Genomic DNA, 20428 nt, shown 5'->3' with positions numbered 1-20428 from the left:
GTGTGTCCAGGGGGTGCGAGGCCCTGCAGCCGCGGGTGGGGGCTGCGTAGCACCGTGCACATGCTCAGTGGAGTGGACACTGTACAATGGTGACTGTCGGCTCAAGAAAGAAAACGGAAACCAGCAGGCCACGTGACGCCAACAGCGACCCCGTCTGCGCTGGCCTCACCAATGCCCAGGGGCCCGGGGAGTCATTCCCCAGGGCTCGGCCGCGTGTGCTGTGGACAATCGCCCCTCTCCCGCCCCAGTCTGCACCGTCACAACTGCTCAGTGTTGCAGTGGACGCGTCCCCACAACCGACCTCCCAGCCACCAGGGCTTCTCAAGTCCTGAGTCTCATCATGCTGAGACTGGCGGCAGAGGGGAGGGGCAGTGCCAAGGCCGGGCTCCTTCTAGAACTGTCTGAGGGGCCGGGGAGCACTTTCTCCACGCTCCTCAACTTGAACCGGGGCTGGTGACGTCCTGGGGCTGGGCCTTTACCTGTGGACGCTGTCTGTGGCTCGGCAAAGGGGTCATTCTGGAACGGGTCACCTGGACAGACGAGAGAGAAGGGTCTCGCTCTGAGAAGGACAGCACGGGGCAGCCACCCACCTGCCATGCCTTTAACCGCCCCCCGCCTCCCCAGTTCAGGGAGGGACTGGGACCCCCTCCCCCGGGCCTATCTGCTGTAGCCCCAGCAGAGGAGGTTGCTCTTGGTGAGGACGTTGTCGGGGGAAATGGAAGGACAGCCAGAACTCACTCTGTCTCTTCTACAGCAGGTCCGCCCCCTCTGTCCCTGCTTCTGCTTCCCGGACCCGGGGCGGGGGGAGCTGCCGGATTCCCCTCCCAGAGCTCAGGTGCTGCAGCCCCAAATCTGGACCCGACCCCACCCCGCTCCCCCGCCTTCTTCCTGGACCTGGCATTTTTCTCAGAAAGCACAGCCAGCCCTCAGCCTTCCTGGAAACCCTGCTTTGCTCTGAAGAACGGAGAGCAGTTAGGAAAGTCCTATCGCTGACTCGCAGGGGACCGAGAGCTCGGGCTGAGGCCGGCGCGGGACTGACTGGGCCCTTCCACGACTCCGGCGCCTCTGACGGTCTGATAAGGCCGGTGAGGTGGGCGAGGAGGAAGTCACCAGCTGGTGCATCTGTGCATCAGGAAACTGAAGACCCAGGGACAACCGGGCAGCGCTGCCCAGGCTCAGAGAACCAACCCCCCCCCCCCCCGCCTCCCGCCATGGCTGGTGGTCTCAGCCGGCTCTCCCAGCCATGTGCATGAAAGGGCCAGTCCTCCAAAAGGGGGGGGGTCCCCAAGTGAGATACCTTTGAAGGGGTCTGCGCCTTTGAACGGGTCGGACTTGAAGGGGTCTTCAGCCTGGAAAGGATCCGCATGCGAGTCCTGGGTGTTGTTGCTAAATAACAAGGCTTTATTTTTGAAAGGATCGTCCTAGAATTTTGTGGAGAGACAGGACAGGGGTTTTACTAGTGCTGATTTGAAACAGTACAGAGTGCCACGTCTCATTCTCAACCCCACCTGAACAGCGTGGCCCTCCACAGCAGGACCGGGAAACAACCGCCGACGGGGCACGGACTCTACTTGGCGACATCCGACAGTGGCTCGTGAGTGGGGACCAACGTGCCACCTGGGAAGTGACCGACAGGAAACCGGCCTGCAGAACTCTGCCCCGTCCTCACAGTTTGTCCATAAATTTAGAACCATCCTGAAATAAACGCCCATCCGGGGCCAGCATTGTGGCGCCGCCTCTGATACCGGCATCCCGTGTGGGCACGGGGCTTCAGTCCCAGGGCACAGCTCCCTGCTAAGGTGCCTGGGAAAGCAGCGGAGGAGGGCCCCGCACCCACATGGGAGACCCAGATGGAGTTCCAGGCTCTTGGCAGCTTTGACCTGGCTCAGACCTGGTTGATGCAGCTATTTGGGGAGTGAACCAAAGGGTGGAAGAGCTCTCTCTCTCTCTCTCCTTCTCCCTCTCCCTCCCTCCAACTCTGCTTTTCTTTTCTTCTTTCTTTTTTTTTTTTTTAAGATTTATTTACTCATTTGAAAGGCAGAGTCACAGAGACAGAGGCAGAGAGAGAGAGAGAGGTCTTCCATCCGCTGGTTCACTCCCCAGACAGCCTCAATGGCTGGAGCTGCACCGACCCAAAGTCAGGAGCCAGGAGCTTCTTCCGGGTCTCCCACGTGGGCACAGGGGCACAAGCACTCGGGCCATCTTCCACTGCTTTCCCAGGCCATAGCAGAGAGCTGATTCAGAAGTAGAGCAGCTGGGACCGGAACCGATGCCCACACGGGATGTGGGCACTGCAGGCAGTGGCCCCATCACTCTGCCTTTCAAACAAATACAGTAAAAATAGAAGTTCGTTTGATAGTCACTGAGGAGCCACCCCCGTGCCCACGAACAGACGGATGAATGAACACGATCCACTTGATCACCACGCTGGGTCTTGCGAAGGAAGGTGAGCTGTGCGCCTGCCCCAGCACCCGCCATGCCGAGGGACACGAGCCAGCAACTGAGGAATGCACACTGGACGCCACCTGTGTGAGGTCCCCAGAGTCCTCACACACACGGAGGTTGGAAACAGAGGTGGGGGGTCAGGGGCTGGCAGCAGTGGGTGAGAAGTGACCCATGTAGAACGCCGGGAATAGATGGAACACCTCAGAGGGCAGGTTTCACGCTGCATCCAGAGGCAGTGATAAAGTCGCTGCTTGGAGGGTGGGTTGTGGGGCGCCTGTACCCCATAGGGCAGTGCCAGTTTAGATCCTGGCTACCCCACTTCGAATCCAGCCTCCAGCTAATGCATCTAAAGCAGCAAGGGATGAAGGTTCAGGTACCCAGCCCGGGAGACCCGGGTGGGGTCCTGGTTCCTGGTTCACGCCTGGCTGCTGTGGCTGTTTGGGAAGTGGACCAGGAGATGAAAGACCTCTCCCTGTGTCTCCCTCACACTCTCTGTCTCTCTGCCTTTCAAATAAACAAATAAATCTTAAAAAAAAAAAAAAGAAAAGAAAAAGAAAGAAAGAAGAGAAAAAGCCACTGCGTGGGATGCACACATCCTATATCCAGGTGCGTGGGTTCAAGTCCTGCCTGCACCTCCAACTCCTGATTGTAAGCCCATGATGACCCAAGTGCTGGGCTCCCAGATGTAGTTCCTGGCGCCCGGCTCCCAGCTCCTGGCTCTGGCCTGGAGCAGCACTGGCTGCTGGAGGCATTTGGGGAGTGAACCAGCGGATGAGAAATCTCTCTCTCTCACACTCTTTCAAATAAAATAAAGACTTCAGAAAGGGAATCGCTGAGTCAGAAGTGACGTTTCTGGAAACGCCACAAAGCAAGCACGGAGGAGTCTACCAGCCACGGCAGCCCAGGCCTCCCTCAAACGCGGGGAACATGCGCCCGCCGCCGCCACCCTACCGTTCCCACACCAACAGACCCGTGGCCGGCTTCTGTCCTGGGGACAGCTGCCAGGCCACACACAACACTTGGCACTTTTGTCTTTGTTTTTGAAGGCAGCTAAAACAAACGAGAATATTTAAGCTGGAAGAAAACAATGTTTGACGAGCACATTATTTCCGTGGTGGAAAATGACCCGGGCGGGGGGGCTGGCGACGTGCCTGGGAACAACGCGCTCGGCTTGGGAGTTGGGGCTCTGTGTTGGTTAATGGTGACACGCCCGCCGTGAAAACACGGTGTGCCCGTGATGTCACACCTGGAAAACGCTGGCATCCATGAGGCCGGCGAGCAGATCTGTTATTCCAACTGCCCGAATACACAAGCGACCTCAAAGCGGGAGTTTTGGTGAGCGCACGGGCGGCGGCACCGAAGGCCCAAAAGTAAGTTTCCTGACAGGAGGCCATTTGCCTCATGCCACCAGCTCTCAGGGCGTTGGGAGACACCGACACAGCTGTGTCCCCCCACCCTGGCTTCCCAAGAATGCACACAGGTGCCGGCCGATTTCTTACCTGGGACAGGTGACCGGCGGCCTCTGACCACAGGTCTCCCCCAGGCACAGGTGCCTGCGAGTGCTGAGCCAGCGACGGCTCTTGGGTTCTGTGTGCGCGTCACAGCGCTGTTGCCCACGAGACGCGCACGTCCCTGAGCCAGTGTCCCACGAGGCTCTCGGGGAAGCCCTGAGCTATAAAGGCCAGGGGCCAGGGCAGAAAACCCAACACCTGCTCCGGCGCCAGGTGGGACAGACGGACTTTGTGCCAGAGGTGGACGGAGAGGGACGAGGCTGCGAGTTTGGCCTTGGGGGGTCAGGGGAGTCTGTTTTTCGTTTCCACTGACGTGGACTTGAAAGTCCTCAAGTGTGGCTCTCACTCGGGAGCCCCAGTGCACTGTGGCAGAGAAGAGACTGCGATTCCAGGGGCCTCTCCCCGTTCCCGGGGGACGCCACGGCAGCCCTGACTCCCTGATAGGGAGGCGCGGTTATGCGGACGCTATGAACACTCCCACCCCCAGGGCAGGGAGAGCCGAGCCCCCTGCCCAGGGACAAGCAGGCTCCGATGGCCTGAGGACGTGGCGCCGGCTGAGAGGCATGCCACCAGGCCGTCTGGTTGCCGGGCAAACATCACCGCGCGCAGAGAAGCAAGTCGCGGTGGCAAGGGCCTGGCGGCTGTGCCGACACAGACATCGCATGCAGCTCCCGGGCGCGGGGGTGGGCCCCGGCCTGCTCAGGAAGCAGACGCCACCACTCTGAGAGGTTCCTGTGTCAGCCCTTCTTTACAGAGGAGCTGACAGACCAGTTCCCTGGGGCCAAAGCCTCCTGACCGGGAGCCCCTGCCAAGGGCAGTGGTGCAGAGACCCCCACCACGGTGCGGCTCAAGTGACCCAAGCGCACTCTACCAGCTCCCATGCTCCTGTTTAGTAACTGGCTCTGCAGAGGCCATGAAGCCGGCCCGGGCATGCCACAGGGGCCAGCTGGGCCCCAGGAGCAGAGCTGCCACGAGCTCTCGGCGACTGTACCACCTTCTCTCTGCGCACTGAGCAGACACCAGAGTTCTCATATTCAGATGCGACAAGAAACAGATTTGGCTTCTTCCAGAACCCCGTGTCTGTCTCCTGGACAAAGCCACTCCGTGCGACCTCAACACTCCAGGTTCGGAAACTCATCCAGGACGGTTCTGGATGCCCCACCTGCTTGTCTGGAAGTCTCGCGGTGCACAGCGGCAAACACAATCCCTCTCCAGGGCGCTTATTAAGGAATGGAAACAAACCAAAGCAGGCTTTAAAAACTGTATTTGTACAACAAGACCAATAAGAGCTTCCTTTCAGACATCCGGGGCAAGTTTCTACGTAACAGTTCTGGTGTCCACATTCCAAGAGTAAGTGACTTAAGAGATGAACAAAAAATAACAAGGCAGGTAAAAACCTAAGGGGGTGGGCGGGGGGAGAGAGAGAGAGAGAAAGAGAGAGAGAAAGAGAGAGAGAATATCACCGGCCAGTTGCCAAGCTGTCACTTCCTTGACAACTCCTGGCCAAGGAACGCAATCGCACAAAAACCGGCAGAGACCAGCTGAGAGGGCACTGGTCCCTGTAGACAGACCAGACGGGGCAAGCCGGAAGCTGTGCGAGGGGCGGTGCCAGCTGCAGGATTAGGCGCGGAGGCGCACGCACACACCAGGAACCAAGGAGCAGAGCGAGAAATTCTGGCCGAAAGGCGAACGCACATTGTGTAAATGCAGACGGCGAGGCTGACGGCGGCGGCGGGAGGGCCCAGGGGTATGGAATTCGCCCATTGACAAGCCCACGAGAAAACAGCACATCCAGCGCGGGCCAGAGACAAGAGACGAGACAGGACACCGAGTGTCTCCCAAGCGGCCAAGGGGAGGCAAATGCTTCCCCGGAAGTCCTCAGAACGGAGTGAGTGGCACTGAGACAGGAGAGGGACAGAACGAGGAGCATGGGGCGCCTGAGAGAGAGCAAGCCTGCGCGACTCCCGCGGGGAAGCGGACGGGCTCAGATGGCCCACGAGGAGTCTGCAGCAGGGGTGAGCTGTTAAAGGCGGCACCGCGTCCCATCCATTGCCCGACAGCACAGGGACAGCCTGCCGGGGACCTGCAACGCGCAGGCTCGGGGCAGGCAAAGGCAGATGCGGGCACGGGTGGGAAGACATGGCCACTGAGGGCTGCAGGACACCCGTCTGGGAGCCCACGGCCGCTGGAGAGGCCGCCAGCCCCAGCGCGCTGGGTCAGAGCTCCCGGCCCATGAGGACTGACTGAACATGCCCAGGTTACAGGGACGAGACCTCAGGCATGGCCGACTCGCCCCTGGAGGGCTGCTGGTGTTGTCCTGGGTCTTTACATGAACTTGACGTCAAGGTGCTGCCTGGGGAATGCCCCGCACGCCCCAGCACACGCCTCGGGACCAAGCTCCTCAATCAGCGGAACACGGGGAAGGGCCCGTTTTGGCGGAGTCTGAGGCCTCTGAATTTGGGTGGCTGGCCCAAGCAAACACTTCTGCAGAGCGGGGATCTTTAAAATCGGGTTTTACAGAGCCCCGGGCCTATCTCGGGCTCTGTTCCGCACACCAGGATGGAGCGTGGCCACCGCTTCGGGCTGCAGGGCCGCAGTCATGCAAAGTGGGGCTGGGAAACACTTATTCGACTTTTACCATGGCTCCAAAACCGCCCCTCTCGGCCAGGGAGATGCCTTCGCTCAGGTCGGCTAGGTCGCTCAGGCTGGCGCCGTGCACCCCGTCGAGGGCCTGGCTGTACTGCTCCAGGCTCCTGTGGGCCTCCTGACGGCTCTCGTGCAGCTGGGAAAGCTTGCTCCTCGCCTGCGTGACAAAGACACGGCTGGCATCAGTGCCTGTCAGTGATCAACAAACCCAGCCTGGACCCGGGGTTCTCACTGCCCCCACGGGGTCCTCTCTGCTTCTGGAGAAGCTGGGGAAAGGGAGGCCATCCATGAAGTCAGACTTCGGTGAGTCCCCTAACTGTCCTGCGCACGCTGTGCGATCCCAGGTCAGCGACCTAACCTGCTTCCTTGACTCCAAAACGGGGCGTTAGAAATGATGGGGTGGGGGCCGGCGCTCCAGACTGTGGTGTAAGGGTAAAGCCACCGCCTGCAGTGCCGGCATCCCATATGGGCGCCAGTTCGTGTCCTGGCTGCTCCACTTCCCATCCAGCTCTCTGCTATGGCCTGGGAGATCAGTGGAGGATGGCCCAAGTCCTTGGACCCCTGCACCTGTGTGGGAGACCCAGAAGAAGCTCCTGGCTCCTGGCTTAGGATCGGCACAGCTCCAGCTGTTGCGGCCATTTGGGGAGTGAACCAGCAGATGGAAGATCTGTCTGTCTCTCCCTTTCTCTCTGTAATTCTTTCAAATAAAATAAATACACCATAAAAAGCATACAACAAAATCCATATATATGTGTGTGTGTGTATGCATACACACACATATATACATATACATATACATATACACACACACATATATACATATACATATACATATACATATACATATATATATGAGGTCTTCCAAAAGTTCCTGGAAAACATGTGCTCTGAAAAACTACACATGGAATTGGGAGAGGTTTTGCACCACCTCTTAGCTTGGTGCTTCTGAGGCTCCCTCAAGCACCCGTCTCAGCTCCCGTCTGAGGGCTGGTGGAACTGACCAGCAGGATGGAGAGCTCGGGGCCCCGCGCAGCCCATGCTCCGGCCCAGCGTCCGCCTGGGCGCCAGCAGACAAGGGCCGCGATGAGCTCGGCCGCGAAGGGACCGAGAGGGCAGGTGTCCGGTTCAGGACTCGGGCACCAGCTCTGCTCCCGACCCAGCCCCCTGTGCACGCGCGCCCACAAGGGAGACCCGGAGGCAGCTCCCAGCTTCAGCCTGGCCCAGCCCTGCCAGTTTGTGGGCATCTGGGGAGCAAACCAGCACACAGGAGGTCTCTCTGTCTGCCTTGTTCAAACACACACAACTTTTGAAAAGGAAAAGAGCGAGGACTTTGCCGCTCTGTGCCTGGATGCCCAAGGGTCCGTGAGGAGCCAGGGAGCATGACCCCCAAGGGCCCAGGGCCGCAGGTGGCCAGCTCCATCTGGAACCGGGACAGGCTGCGCCCCGAGCAGGAGCACTGACACACGGCCGCGTGCTAACGGCGCTCCAGGACGTGGCGGAGGGCCTTCCGCCTGTGCACGGAGGACCCGCTGCTCCGACTCTGTCGCCCTCGCACTGGTGAGGATGCTCCCCAGACCCCAAGTTCTCCACCAGCCCCTGCCGGCTGCCTGGATCTGACGTGTGCTAGCCTGGGGGGGCAAAGACCACAGCCTGGGGCACCCCCAGGCCAGGCCCTCCACTTCCTAGAAGAGCCCCTCATGAGAACAAGGAGGCTGAGAGCACAGGACCCACAGCCTGCGTGACCGCCCACGGTGGCAGGGCCCACGGCCTGCGTGACCGCCCGCACCTGGTTGATCTCGTCTTGCGTGGACCTCAGGGACTTGATGATGGTCTCCAGCTGCACCCGCCCGGCCTGGATGCTCTGCTCCAGCTGGGCCTCCTCCTGCTGCAGCCGGTTCAGCTCCGACTTGGCCCGGTTCAGGTCGTCCTCCTGTGACTTCAGGTCGGACTCCTGCGACTGGATTTGCGTCTTCAGCGACGAGATCTGCAAGGAGACATCGGGATTCCAGCACGGGGGCAGGAAGTGCGGCTCAGTTCTCATTCCTGAACCGAGCTGAGCCATGGGGGTGGATGCCCCGGCCCAGCCCGGCCCCCAGCTTCCTCTCTCCACACCCGAAAGGCAGGCAGGCCGGCTCTGATCTAACGGATGGAGGACAGCTCTGGACGAAGGAGGGCTGTGGCCTCTGACCAAGCACCTGCCTCTGTCTCTACCCCAGGGGCTGAATGCCCTGACACGGAGCAAATCCAACTCCCTGGCTTGTAACAAGCAGCACAGACCCCGAGGAGGGGAGAGAGGTGCCCAGACCGCAGTGTCATGGGGGCCAGGCCGGGGGCGTCCCCAGGGCACCGGAACACAAGCAGGTGGCTCGGAGGTGAGACCGTAAGTGCCCGGATGGCTGCACGACACCCACAGGGCGTCCCAGGGCCCTCCCCGTGCCGTGCCCGCACCATCTGAGTCTCGTCCTGGCACTTCTGCCGCACGTCACTCAGCATGTCCCGCAGCTTGGCCTTCTGCTGGTCCATCTCGTCCAGCCGGTCCTGGGCGTCCTGTTTCTGAGCTTCGAGCTCTTGCAAACTGCTCGTCTCCCGGTCTAGGTCATTTTGCAGTTCCTGGGGGAAGAGTGGCAGAAATGGACTCGAGTGGACACCCTCAGAGCCAGGCCGAGGGCCCAGCGTCCCGGGGACCTGCCTGCCTGGCCCCTGGCTTACGGCCCTGGGCCCAGCCTCTCACTAGCTCCCCAATGAGTCTTTCCCAGTCGTGGAGGGAAAGGCACATCCCAGACACACACACACAGGGCACGGGGCACAGAGGAACGGCCATGGGGAGTACCACGGAGGACAGCGCCGTGGTTGGGACGTGGCTGGTTCCCCGAAGGCTCGTGTGTAGGACACCTGGTCCCCAGTGTAATGGTGTTCAGAGGTGGCGCCCGCTGGGCAGTACTTAGGACCAGAAGTGTTAGGTCATGGGGTGCCCAGAATCAGGCACGGGCCCTTGGCATGGAGGTGCCATTTAACTGTGTGAGGCTGAGCCGGACAAGGCCAGGGCCCAGGGTGAGCCCAAGGTTGCCCATCACTGAGGGAAGCCCCCGCCAGGACGAGTAACCTTGAACCCTTGCTGTGTTGCACAGGTTCAGCACCACAAGGCGTGCCTGCGTCCCACCCTGGAGCACCAACTGTCCCAGCTGTCCCACTGCGAACCCAGCTTCCTGCTAATGTGGCTGGGAAAGCAGCTGAGGACAGCCCAAGTGCTTGAGCCCTGCCACACAGGTGGGAGACCCAGAGAAGAGCTCCGGGCTCCTGGCTTTGGCCTGGCCCAGTTCTGGCTGCTGTGTCCATCAGCCGGGGCACAGGTGAGCTGAAACACACGCCCCCCTCCCCCCCGCACACCGTAGAATATTATTTGGCCATAAAGAGGGATGAGATGCTAGTGGTATGCACGTGTCTTGAAAGCGTGACACTGACTGGTGACAGACACTAGACACGGAGGCCACAGGCCGCGTGGGCCTGCACACGGCGACCCAGGAACAGGAAGCACAGTGGTGGCCGCCGGGTGCCAGGGGCCAGGGCGGGAGGTCCGAGGGCTATAAGGACTCTTTCTGGAGCGATGAAAATGTTCTGGGGCCACCAAGCTGAGGCTGACCGTGCCAAATCCACCGAGTGGCACCCGACGTCACCTCCACAGGAAGGAAGCCACTGCCCCTCCCACCGAGGGGCCCCGGGCAGACACCTGCACCCCTCCTGTCCTGACCTGCACCTCGCTGGTCTTCTGTCTGATCGCCTCCTCCTTTTCCCGGATGTCTTGCTCCAGTGAGTACTTCTCTCTGGTGGGGGCAAAACACGTCCCGGAAGCGGTGAGCCGGCCGTCGCCTCTCTGAGGGACCCCACGGATGGGGCGGGGCCTGTGAGCATGAGGACACCTCCCCCCCCCCCCCCGACCCCGGCACCCTGCAGAGGCACTGTGTTTCCTCTGCCTGTGGCCACAGAGGAGCCGAAGACATCTACACCAGGACCAGGCTGCCACTCGCCCCTACCGGCCCTGACGGTGCAGGGGCCCCATAGGGAGCGCAGGTGGTCTCTCCCAGCAACACCCAGCGAGGACACGGAGCCACGCCCCCTGCAGGTGGATTCTTCTCCAGCTAGCGCCTTGACCACAGCCTTGTGAGACCCCTCCTCTGTCCAGAGAGCTCCGTGGAGCTGCCTGGCTCCCTACAGAGCTGTGCGCTCCCACAGCTGTGCCGTGCTGAGCCAGCTACACTGTAGCTCACGGCGCAGCACGGAAAACCACACTCCCCAAACGCCACAGCCCCTCAGGGGCTCAACACTCAGTGCAAGGGCTGGCAGGGAGACGGGTGAGGGTGAGGCACAAATGAATGACAGCTGTGAACACGGGGGCACAGTGGGAGAACATTCTAGATGGCAAGAATAGGAAAGCCAAGCCGGGGGGGGGGGGGGCGAGGGTCAGAAGGGTGGGGTGACTCCGAGGGGGGGCGGGAAGACCGTGGGCTTGTAGCGGGAAGTGGCAGTGTGACAGCCAGGAGACTGCCATGGAGTTGGTCCACGGTGCCCACACCCACGCCTGTCAGTCTCCCCAGCTGCACACCTGCTCTCCCCATGCCACCGCCAGCCTCTTGCGCCTCACTGTGGACTTGAATGCTCGTATCTCTCGGTCAGGAGGCGCAGACCCACACTGGCTCAGATGGAAGACCTCACACATGGAGCCCCCCAGCCGACTCGGAAGGCGGGAATCCGCACCCCTCCCTTTCAAACCTGCACTTGTGGAACCTCACACGAGTCTGGGATTGCCAAGGGTAGCCTGGGGGAGGGGCCAGCGTACCTCTGTAACTGGGCGATCTCTTGACTGATATCGTCCAGCTCTTTCACTCCCGTGAACTCCCCCGATCCCAGAGAACTGGAACTGTCCTAGGAGCAAATTTGGACGGCAGTCACTAAGGGGCAAGCTGCCACCACCGCACAGCAGGGCTGGGAGGTCTTGTGCCCAGGGATAAAATCCTCTCTTTGGGTCACAGCATGAGAGGGCAAAAGCTCACAGGTGTCCCTGTGAGCCTGGTACACCTGCCCAGGGCCGATCCACCCCTCCCTCTCCCACCCCGCTCCCACTCCTGGATGAAGAAGGCGAGGGTCGGGCAGACTGTGGGGCTCACGCGGGCCGCCTGCGCCACCTGCTGGCGAGCGGCGGAAGCAACGCGAATGGGAGCAGGTGTGGCCGGCGCTACTCACCGGGACCGGGGTGCCTCTCTCTGAGGGCGGGACCATGTCGGGCGAGAGGACTTGAGGGGGGTCGATGCCTTTACTGACCTTCTGCTGAATGAAATACATAGCTAACGCGAATTGGTCTTTGCTTAACTTCCCCGTTTGCCTCGTATCGGCCAGGGCCCTGGGAGAAACGCGGGACGCTGATTACAAATCAGGACGCCGGGCTCGGCCTGCCCCGCAGTGAGCGCAAGGTGGGGACCCCGGGCTTGACGACGGCAACGGCGACACAAACACCGGGACGCCCTTGCAGGCCCCCACTCCTTCTGCCCGTTCCTGGCAAAGTCTCAGGGCCCCCACCCCCAAGCCCACCAAGGGGCCGGTCCTGTGCGAGAGGCTCCTGCACGACCTCCACCTGCTCGCTGCAGGACCCCAGTGCTGCGGGAGCAAGCCCCGAGCACCCAGGCCCAGCGCTGCCCTGTGCACCCTGCCCTGCAGCACCAGCTGGGGGAGGGTCAGCACCCCTGATCTGAATGTGGGGATCCCCAGAATTACAGGGCTGAAGCCGTAACCCCAGAGGGATGGGGTTGGGAGGTGAGGCCTTTGGGAGCAGACTGTCCTGTGAGCTGGTGCTCTCTGGCCCTCTGCGATGTGCGGACACAGGGAGAAGCCGTGTCTCAGAGCTCCGGCCTCCAGGAGCTGGGGTTCAGGCACCCCCACCTGTCTGTGTACTCATTAAGCCCCCCAGCACGGGCAGATCCACGCCTCCTGTGCCCAGAGGGGCTGCCTCGTATGGCGGCACACAGGGGCCCGCAGTGAGCTCCCCTGCACTGGGGCAGCCAGGGCGTCCCAAGCAGGAAGCCGCGGCCTCAACATCTGTGAACGCACCTTCCCTTCCTCCCCACCCCCTCCACGCAGGGCTCGGAGCCGGGTTTCTGGTGCACAGCAAAGCACAGCTGGGCACGGAGGGGAACAGAACGGCCAGGCAGGCACAGAGCTTGTCTTGTGGATGTCGCGTTATGAGGTGGCTGCACATCCCAGACTCGGGGCTGTGCTGTCGGCGTCCACCCACAGCCACGCATGCCAGGCCTGAGCCGCAAGGAGCTGGCCACGGTGGGGGCAGAGCCTTGGCCCTGGCACCCGCCGCGCCGCGCCTGGAGCACTAGCCGCGCATCGGCACTTCCTCCCCTGGGTGGCTGAGGCCTCGGGGCGGGTGGCAGGCACACAGGCTGAGATGCTGCCCAGGACACCCCAGCCAGCAGCCTGTGCGCCACTCCCGATCCCAGCTTCCTGCCGGTGCACACCTGGGGGGCAGCAGCGACGCTCGGGGGCTTAGGGAGACCTGGACAGGGCTGTCTCCGCCTGCCTTTCCAATCCAGGATTAGAATGACCATCAATCTAGACTCGTCTCCGCCCCCCCCCCCCCCCAAGATTAGAATGACCATCAATCTAGACTCGTCTCCGCCTCCCCAGGATTAGAATGACCATCAATCTAGACTCGTCTCTGCCTCCCCAGGATTAAAATGACCATTAATCTAGACTTGTCTCCGCCCCCCGTGGCTAGCTGGGGCCCCTTATCTCCTTTCCCCCTTCCTGCTCTGGACCCACAAGGACTCGTGACTCCACTGGGCTGTGGCCATGTCACCACGTCATCTACAGGCTGTACAAGTGTACAGGTGTACAAGTACACCTCCTGAGCCGTGAGGTCCACGGACCCGCAGCTGCGATACTGGGATTCCTTCAGGTTTTTCAGATCTGCGTGTTCACAAGGAGATGTCTTAGGGTTGAGCCCCAAGTCTAAACACGAAATTCTCTCATGTCACAGTCACCTGTTACACACAGCCCAAAGGCAATTTTCAAAAATTTTTACTAATTCTCTCATTTATTTGAATAGCAGAGAGAGAGAGAGATCTTCCATCCACTGGTTCACTCCTCAAATGCCCACACCAGCAAGGCTGGGCCAGGCCAAGGCCAGGAGCTGGAGCTCCATCCAGGTCTCCCAGTGGGTGGCAGGGGCCCAGGCACTTGGCTGCCACTGCTGCCTCCCAGGGCGTGTGTCAGCTGGGAGCTGACTGGACGTGGGAGACATGGTAACAGGTGCCACGATGCCCACCCTTCTCGTTCCTGGAAGGGGCTGAGAATCAGTGGCCCTGGCCCGCGAGGCCAGCAGTGGCAGGGACAGCTGGTCTCTCATGCCTGGCTCGTGGCCCAGCGTGGTCACCTGTGAGGCGTTACCAGGAGTTCCTCCCCTGGGTCTCCCAAGTGTGCCCCATCTCTCTGCTCTGATCAGTGCGCTCACCTTCGAGAACTACACGGAGTCCTCTCTTACAACTCCCCACCGAAGCCTCCTCCAAGGCCCCGCAGCTCTGCGGACAAACCTAGACAGTGACGCCAGCCCTGACGGGAGTGGGGTGAGGCCAGCACTTCAAGCGGCTCTGTCGCACCCTGGCTCACCGGCTGAGGGGCAGCTGCAGCCCTGACCACCCAGGGGGCAAGGCCAGTGTCCCCCACAGCCAGGCAAGCCCCAGCGAGAACAAGCCCGCTGTCCAAACAGAGCTCTCGAGGGGGCCAGACAGACGCCCAGCGTGGAAGACGGTGAATGGGCCGGGGTTCCAGTCCTGACACTTGGGCCGTCACCCAGGGAGAGTAAGTGACGCCAGACGCTGGGACCCGTGGCAGGCTTGGAGACGGCCCCACCCTTCTCACCGCTTCGTGCCCCGTGGAGCCACCCACAGGCGGGCGCCCACCCACGGCCGCCGTGCTCACCATATGTGCGCTAGGAGGTTCTGGGTGAGGCCCGAGTGCATGAAGATCTCCTTCACCTCCTGGCCGCTCACGTAGCCGTCCAGGTCCAGGTCGGTCTTCAGGAAAATCTCGTCGAAGCGCATCTTGTCCGCCACCGGCACCACCCAGCTTGTCGCCGCCGGCTGGAAGCGCAGTTTGGAGAACAGTCAGTCCAGAGGTCTGCCCGCCTCGGGCCGCCATTTCCACAGCAGGGTGACGACAGCACTCTCCCGCACGTCCTGGCCTTGACCCACCTGACTGCAGGAGCACGCCCGCTCCGCGGGGGGGGGGGGGGGGGGGGCGACGACAGAGCCTGAGATGCTGCCGCTGCCCCACCGAGCCTCCGCCCTCAAGGCCCCTTGCTCACCCTCTGGTACGTCTGACCACAGCCCCCCACACCCCCAAGCGCGGAGACAGGCCAGCAGGCGTCTCCCAGGAGGGGCCATCAGGCTCACCAGAAGGTGCACCCGGGCCCCGCAGCGGAAGCACCGTCCCCACCCGCCTGCTGCCCTGTTCTCCAGGCCTCTCTGCAGGCAGCCGGGAGGCTCCCAGTGCCCACAGCTCTGGGTGCTGCCGACCACCCGTGCTTGTGCCCAACCCTGCCCACTGAGACAACAAAGACCCTTCTCCCCAACTCGTGGAGATGTCACTGAACAGGTGACAAGCGCAGGGACAAGTGAACACACCCACGACCCCCAGGCTAGGACCCCAGGCTGGGCCCCTGGCCACGCCACACCCAAGGCCGCCAGGCTGCTCCAGGTTTGCTGAAGAGAAAAGCAGATGTCAGCAGGAGTGGCCCAGGACCCACCCACAACCTGGTGCAGAGCCTGGAGGTTCCCCCAGAGGCCCCTTCCAGGGCCGACACAGACTCACAGTGGCCCTGGCCTTGACTCTAGACACAGGGCAACATCTCCTTTCCTTTTATTTTTTTCTTTTTTTCCAGAAAGAGAGAGAGAAAGGTCTTTTTTCCATTGGTTCACTCCCCAAATGGCCGCTATGGCCAATGCTGCACTGATCCGAAGCCAGGAGCCAGGTGCTTCCTCCTTGTCTCCCATGCGAGTGCAGGGACCCAAGCACTTGGGCCATCCTCCACTGCCCTCCCGGGCCATAGCAGAGAGCTGGACTGTAAGAGGAGCAACCGGGACTAGAACCCTGAGCCCATATGGGATGCCGGCACCGCAGGCAGAGGATTAACCAAGTGAGCCAGGCACCAGCCCCATCACCCCCTTTCCTTTACAATCCAGTCATACGCCAGGATACAGAGGGGTTCAGGAACCCCCTGAGAATACCAAAATCCGAGGCTGCTCAAGTCCCTTCTCACCCGGCTGGCGGCTCTAGGGACCGCCCACACCTGCACCTGCACGCTGGACACTGGTCACACAGCTGCTCCCCTGCACTGCTTGGGGAGTGCCCGCAAGGCAGAAGAGGAACGTGCCTGGCTGGGTGCGGACAACCCAAAGCCATTCATGAGCGTTCGGGGAGTGGGAGATCCAGTGGAGATGAGGCAAAGGGGGCGGCTCCCCCGCGGCCCAAGTCCAGGGGGCACTGCCGTGAGCACCGGGAGTGCAGGCAGTGAGCCTGGGAAGCAGAGGACTCCAGCGCACCCGGCCACTTTGGTTCTGGGGCCTCGGGTCGTGAGGACGCTGAGTTGGTAAAGCAAGTGGTCCAGTTAGCTGCCCCACCTCATCAGCTCTATGGGCCTGATTCTAACAGCGAGACGCCAGATGGTGCGAGGACCGGCACTGTGCTGGTGGCGTTTTCCTGGGCGAGTTCTGGAAGCTGCCTCGGCCTGCGGTGGGCCAAGCCCAGGGCAGCAGTGAGGACGCACAGAGGGACACCGCTGAAAGGAACGTGCGCCCCCAAGGGCACGGGCTGGGCACTGGGTCCTCGGCGCGGCAGCACTGAGGGGTGGGACCTCAGGCGACTGGGTCCATTCCCGCGTCACTGGGTCACGGGGGCAGCAGCTGCGCTGTGGAGGGTTCCCTCGGGCTCGCTCGCCCCGCCTCACCTTGGGATGCGGCACAAAGGGTCCTGACGGATGCCAGTACCGGCACCTCGGCCTGCCCAGCCCCCAGAGCTGTGAGCTAACTCAGCATCTGTTCCTATTAGAGCACCCGTGTGTAGTTAGGGTCGGCGAGGGAACACGCCAAGACAGCAGGCTCGGGTCACGTGGCCGGGCACCTGACCTGCGACACCAGGAGCCTTGAGGAAGAGGGGACAGTGCTCGACAAGCCGAGCTGAGGGGCAAGCTCGGTCTCCAAGAGCAGGGAAGGCTCCGCTCCACGCCACCCCACGGCAGCGTCAGCAGCCTCAACAGCGCTCCCAGGAGACCCGAGGCTGTCCCGAGGTGCTGGGCTTTGTATCCAGCCGGTGTTAGCCTCACTCCCCAAAGACCTCGTGACCCCAGAAACCAGGCAGCAATGCCTTTTTGTTCACGTGGCAAACACCAGGCCTCTTGTCGTGAGCTCTGCCTCCGCTCTGGGTGGCCAAGCGAGCATGGCCCCCACGACGCCGCCTCACCCTTCGCGGCTGGCCTTGTAACAGGCTCTGTGAGAAGCATCCTGGGGGCTGGCGCTGGGGTGTGGTGGGCTAATCCTCCGCCTGCGGCGCCGGCAGTCCATACAGGTGCCAGTTCAAGTCCTGCCTGCTCCACTTCCAATCCAGCTCTATGCTATGGTCAGGGAAAGCAGTGGAAGATGGCCCAAGAGCTTGGGCCCCTGTACCCACGTGGGAGACCCAGAAGCAGCTCCTGGCTCCTGGCTCCTGGCTTCGGATCGGTGCAGCTCTGGCCCTGTGGCCATCTGGGGAGTGAACCAGCGGATAGAAGACCTCTCTCTGCCTCTCAAATGAATAAATAAATGGGAAGGAAGGGAGGGAGGGAGCCTCCCCAGCAGGAACCTAGGAAGCACTATCTGAGGGGCCTCGCTCATGTCCCTCCAGGCTGTGTGGGGGTGCTGGCTGCTCCCCGCCCGCCACGACCACACGTGAGCATGAGGGCCACTTCCAGGTGTCACTCGCACACTTCACATGGTCTCTGTTGTAGAGAGACCCCTGTTCACGCCGCACCTACCAACGTGAGCATGGTCTCCACTACACAACAGTCGTTCCCCTGGCCAGCCCCAATTCCACACGGCTCGAGTCCCTTCCGCGAGGCGACAGCGGTGCTGGCAGAGAACCCACACACTTCAACTCCTCTCCGGATGACTCTCCAGGCCACACAGAGCAGCTAGGCCGCATTGTTTAGGGAAGGGTGGCGAGAACAAGCCCTGCGTGCTCTGTGTGCAGCCTGTGTTTGTCTGAGCTTGGCTGAGTGCACAGAAGGAGAATCCAGAGGCCCAGGAGTCAGGTCTGCGCTGCTGTGTGGGGCCAGGGGCCACCGAGGGGTCCTCAGGGTGAGCCAGAGGCCTCCCTCACCGCCCTGCTCACTCAGCGTCCACGTGAGCAGGGGCACCTCCTGGAGATGCAGGTTGTAACCAAGAACCTTCCATGCAGTGGATGGCAGCATGGAGACAGACAACACCTCACTGACCATGGAGCAGCCAGCTGCGAGAAACCAGGAGGAGAGAGCAGGGCACGGTGGGGATAGGCCGACTTTGGCCTCCCTGCCAAGATGCCGAGGTGCAATCCAGGCAAGGGCCCTCCCAGCATAGGGACCAGCAGGCAGGAAGGAGGCGGCTCTGTGTCCAGAACCCTGCAGAGGCCTCTGGAGGGGGCAGACATGTGAGGGAGCCCAGGGGTACAGCGAGCAGGACTTGTAGAAGAGCGGCACGGCCAGCCTTCTACCTCCATGGTCTGTGTCCACATTCAATCAACCACAGGCGAAAAATATTTTTGAAAAAAACTGGACATACGGATTGTTTCCCTGCCCTGGTCCCTGCCTGGTGCAGTCCACTGGCCATGGTCACGGCATCTGCAGGGCCCCCAGAGATGACAGGAGCCTGCCAGAGCGTGCGACTCACCCCGAGTCCCTGCAGTGCCAACTTCATCCCAAACTCCACCTGCTCCTGAGCGAGAGAGGAGGCCGTGAACCCGCGAGCCCCGTACCTGCGTCTGTTTGATGCCGTGCTTGGGAGACAAGCTGCCGGTGCTGTTGAGGCTGCTCACACTGCCGTGCGAGGGAGTGGAGCGCAGGCTGTCTTTGGGCGGGGGGCTGGCAGGCAGGACGGGTACGGCGCCGGGGAACACTGACTTCTTCCTCTTGGAGGGGGGGATGAGGGTGGGCGGCAGCACGGAGGGCACGGGCTCCTTCTCCAGGGCTCGGTAAACCAAGTGCATGGCCTACAGGTACAGATGAGGGCGGCGCTGAGGCGGCCCCCTGGGGGATTTGTACTCCACAGATGAGGAGCGCGACGGGGGAGAGGTGGGGGGGTCAGGAGCAGGTAAGGGAAGGCTGGACAAGCACAGTGGAAGGGTAGCACTGGGGGATTTGGGGAGACAGCGCACAGAACAATTCCCTGCGTGAGGGGCCTTTAAAGTGCGGTGGGAAAAACGGAATTAAGACGAGGTTATTATGGTGCAAAAAATGTTAAGATTCTTATTTTCATAATGTGCCTTTTCTTTAAACTTGTTGAAGGCCACCGACATGCACAGATTCTAACTTTTCCTTGAACATTTACTTATTTTATCTGAAAGGCACAGTGACGGCGAGAGAGAGAGAGAGAGAAAGAGAGAGAGAGAGGCACCTTCCATTTGTTGGTCCAAGCCCCAAATGCCCACGGCAGCCAGGACTAGGCCAGGCTGCAGCCAGGAGCCAGGAGCCCCATCTGGGCGGCACAGGGGAGGCAAAGACATCATCTACGGTCTTCCAGGCAGGAGAGCAGGAGGCTGGGTCAGAAGTGCACGATGGCTACGAGAGGCAGGCGCCCCAAGCCACGGCTTCACCTGCTGCACCCCACACTTGCCCCTCAACGTTTTTTGGACCAAAACAAACTCATCTTTCAAATCTTATTTTCCGCAAAATTTTTGAAGTGCTGCCCCTACAGCTTGAATTCTGTCAAAACTCACATTTTTTTTTTAAATTCAAGAAGAAAAACAAAAGAATCCAGAACCACCACCACCACCCTGCGCCCCCCCCCCTGCCCCCGCCTCCCCGCCCTCGCCCCAGGGGTGGGAGGGACCCAGTGGGGCCTACCACAGCGAACTCGTCTCGGTCCAGGTGCCCGTCCTTGTCGATGTCGCTGAGGTCCCAGACCTGCAGGAGAAGAGCAGCAAGGCTCGCGGGGAGAGGGAGTCCCCTGGAGGCAAGCCCCACCCTGAGAACTGGAAAACCCGCATTTCACAGGAACACACCTGAGCACTTCTGTTTTTTTAAAGAAATTGTGCAAAATTCTTTCTAAACTTGCCACAGAGTTAAAAAATTCTTCTACCTTGAGCTGTATAGGCAGAAAAGAAAAAGTAGTTAAAAATAGGAAAAAAAGGGGCCGTGGCTCACTTGGTTAATCCTCCGCCTGCGGTGCTGGCACCCTATATGGGGCCGGTTCTAGTCCTGGTTTGCTCCTCTTCCAGTCCAGCTCTCTGCTGTGTCCTGGGAAGGCAGTGGATGGTGGCCCAAGTGTTTGGGCTCCTGCACCCACATGGGAGACCAGGAAGAAGCACGTGGCTCCTGGCTTCAGATCGGCACAGCACCAGCCGTAGCGGCCATTTGGGGAGTGAACCGATGGAAGGAAGACCTTTCTCTCTGTCTCTCTCACTGTCTATAACTCTACCTGTCACATAAATTTAAAAAAAAGGGGGGAGGGGAGGGGGCTAGCACTGTGGCATAGCACTTAAAGCTGCCTCCTGCAGCGCTGGCATCCCATATGGGTGTCCATTTGAGTCCCAGCTGCTCCACT

General features: G+C 61.1%; 1 protein-coding gene across 5 annotated transcripts in view; it reads right to left on the bottom strand.

Moving 5' to 3' along the window:
• The window catches only part of EPS15L1 (epidermal growth factor receptor pathway substrate 15 like 1), a 70749-nt gene that overhangs the window by 23677 nt on the left and 26644 nt on the right, over positions 1-20428 (bottom strand). For all 5 annotated transcript variants that reach the window (XM_062179119.1, XM_062179120.1, XM_062179121.1 and 2 more), the window contains exons 8-18: positions 19729-19788; positions 18642-18875; positions 14580-14740; positions 11841-11997; positions 11437-11522; positions 10351-10423; positions 9051-9212; positions 8389-8586; positions 6595-6759; positions 1298-1421; positions 480-530 (exon numbers count right to left, since the gene is read on the bottom strand). In XM_062179119.1, the coding sequence (XP_062035103.1) occupies positions 480-530; positions 1298-1421; positions 6595-6759; positions 8389-8586; positions 9051-9212; positions 10351-10423; positions 11437-11522; positions 11841-11997; positions 14580-14740; positions 18642-18875; positions 19729-19788 (1471 nt within the window). The remainder of the gene's footprint in view (positions 1-479; positions 531-1297; positions 1422-6594; positions 6760-8388; positions 8587-9050; positions 9213-10350; positions 10424-11436; positions 11523-11840; positions 11998-14579; positions 14741-18641; positions 18876-19728; positions 19789-20428) is intronic.

The sequence above is a fragment of the Lepus europaeus genome, chromosome 20, assembly GCF_033115175.1.
Source record: "Lepus europaeus isolate LE1 chromosome 20, mLepTim1.pri, whole genome shotgun sequence".
Lineage (NCBI taxonomy): Eukaryota > Metazoa > Chordata > Mammalia > Lagomorpha > Leporidae > Lepus > Lepus europaeus.
Note: the sequence above shows the minus strand (reverse complement) of the source record. Positions and strands in the feature narration are given on the sequence as shown.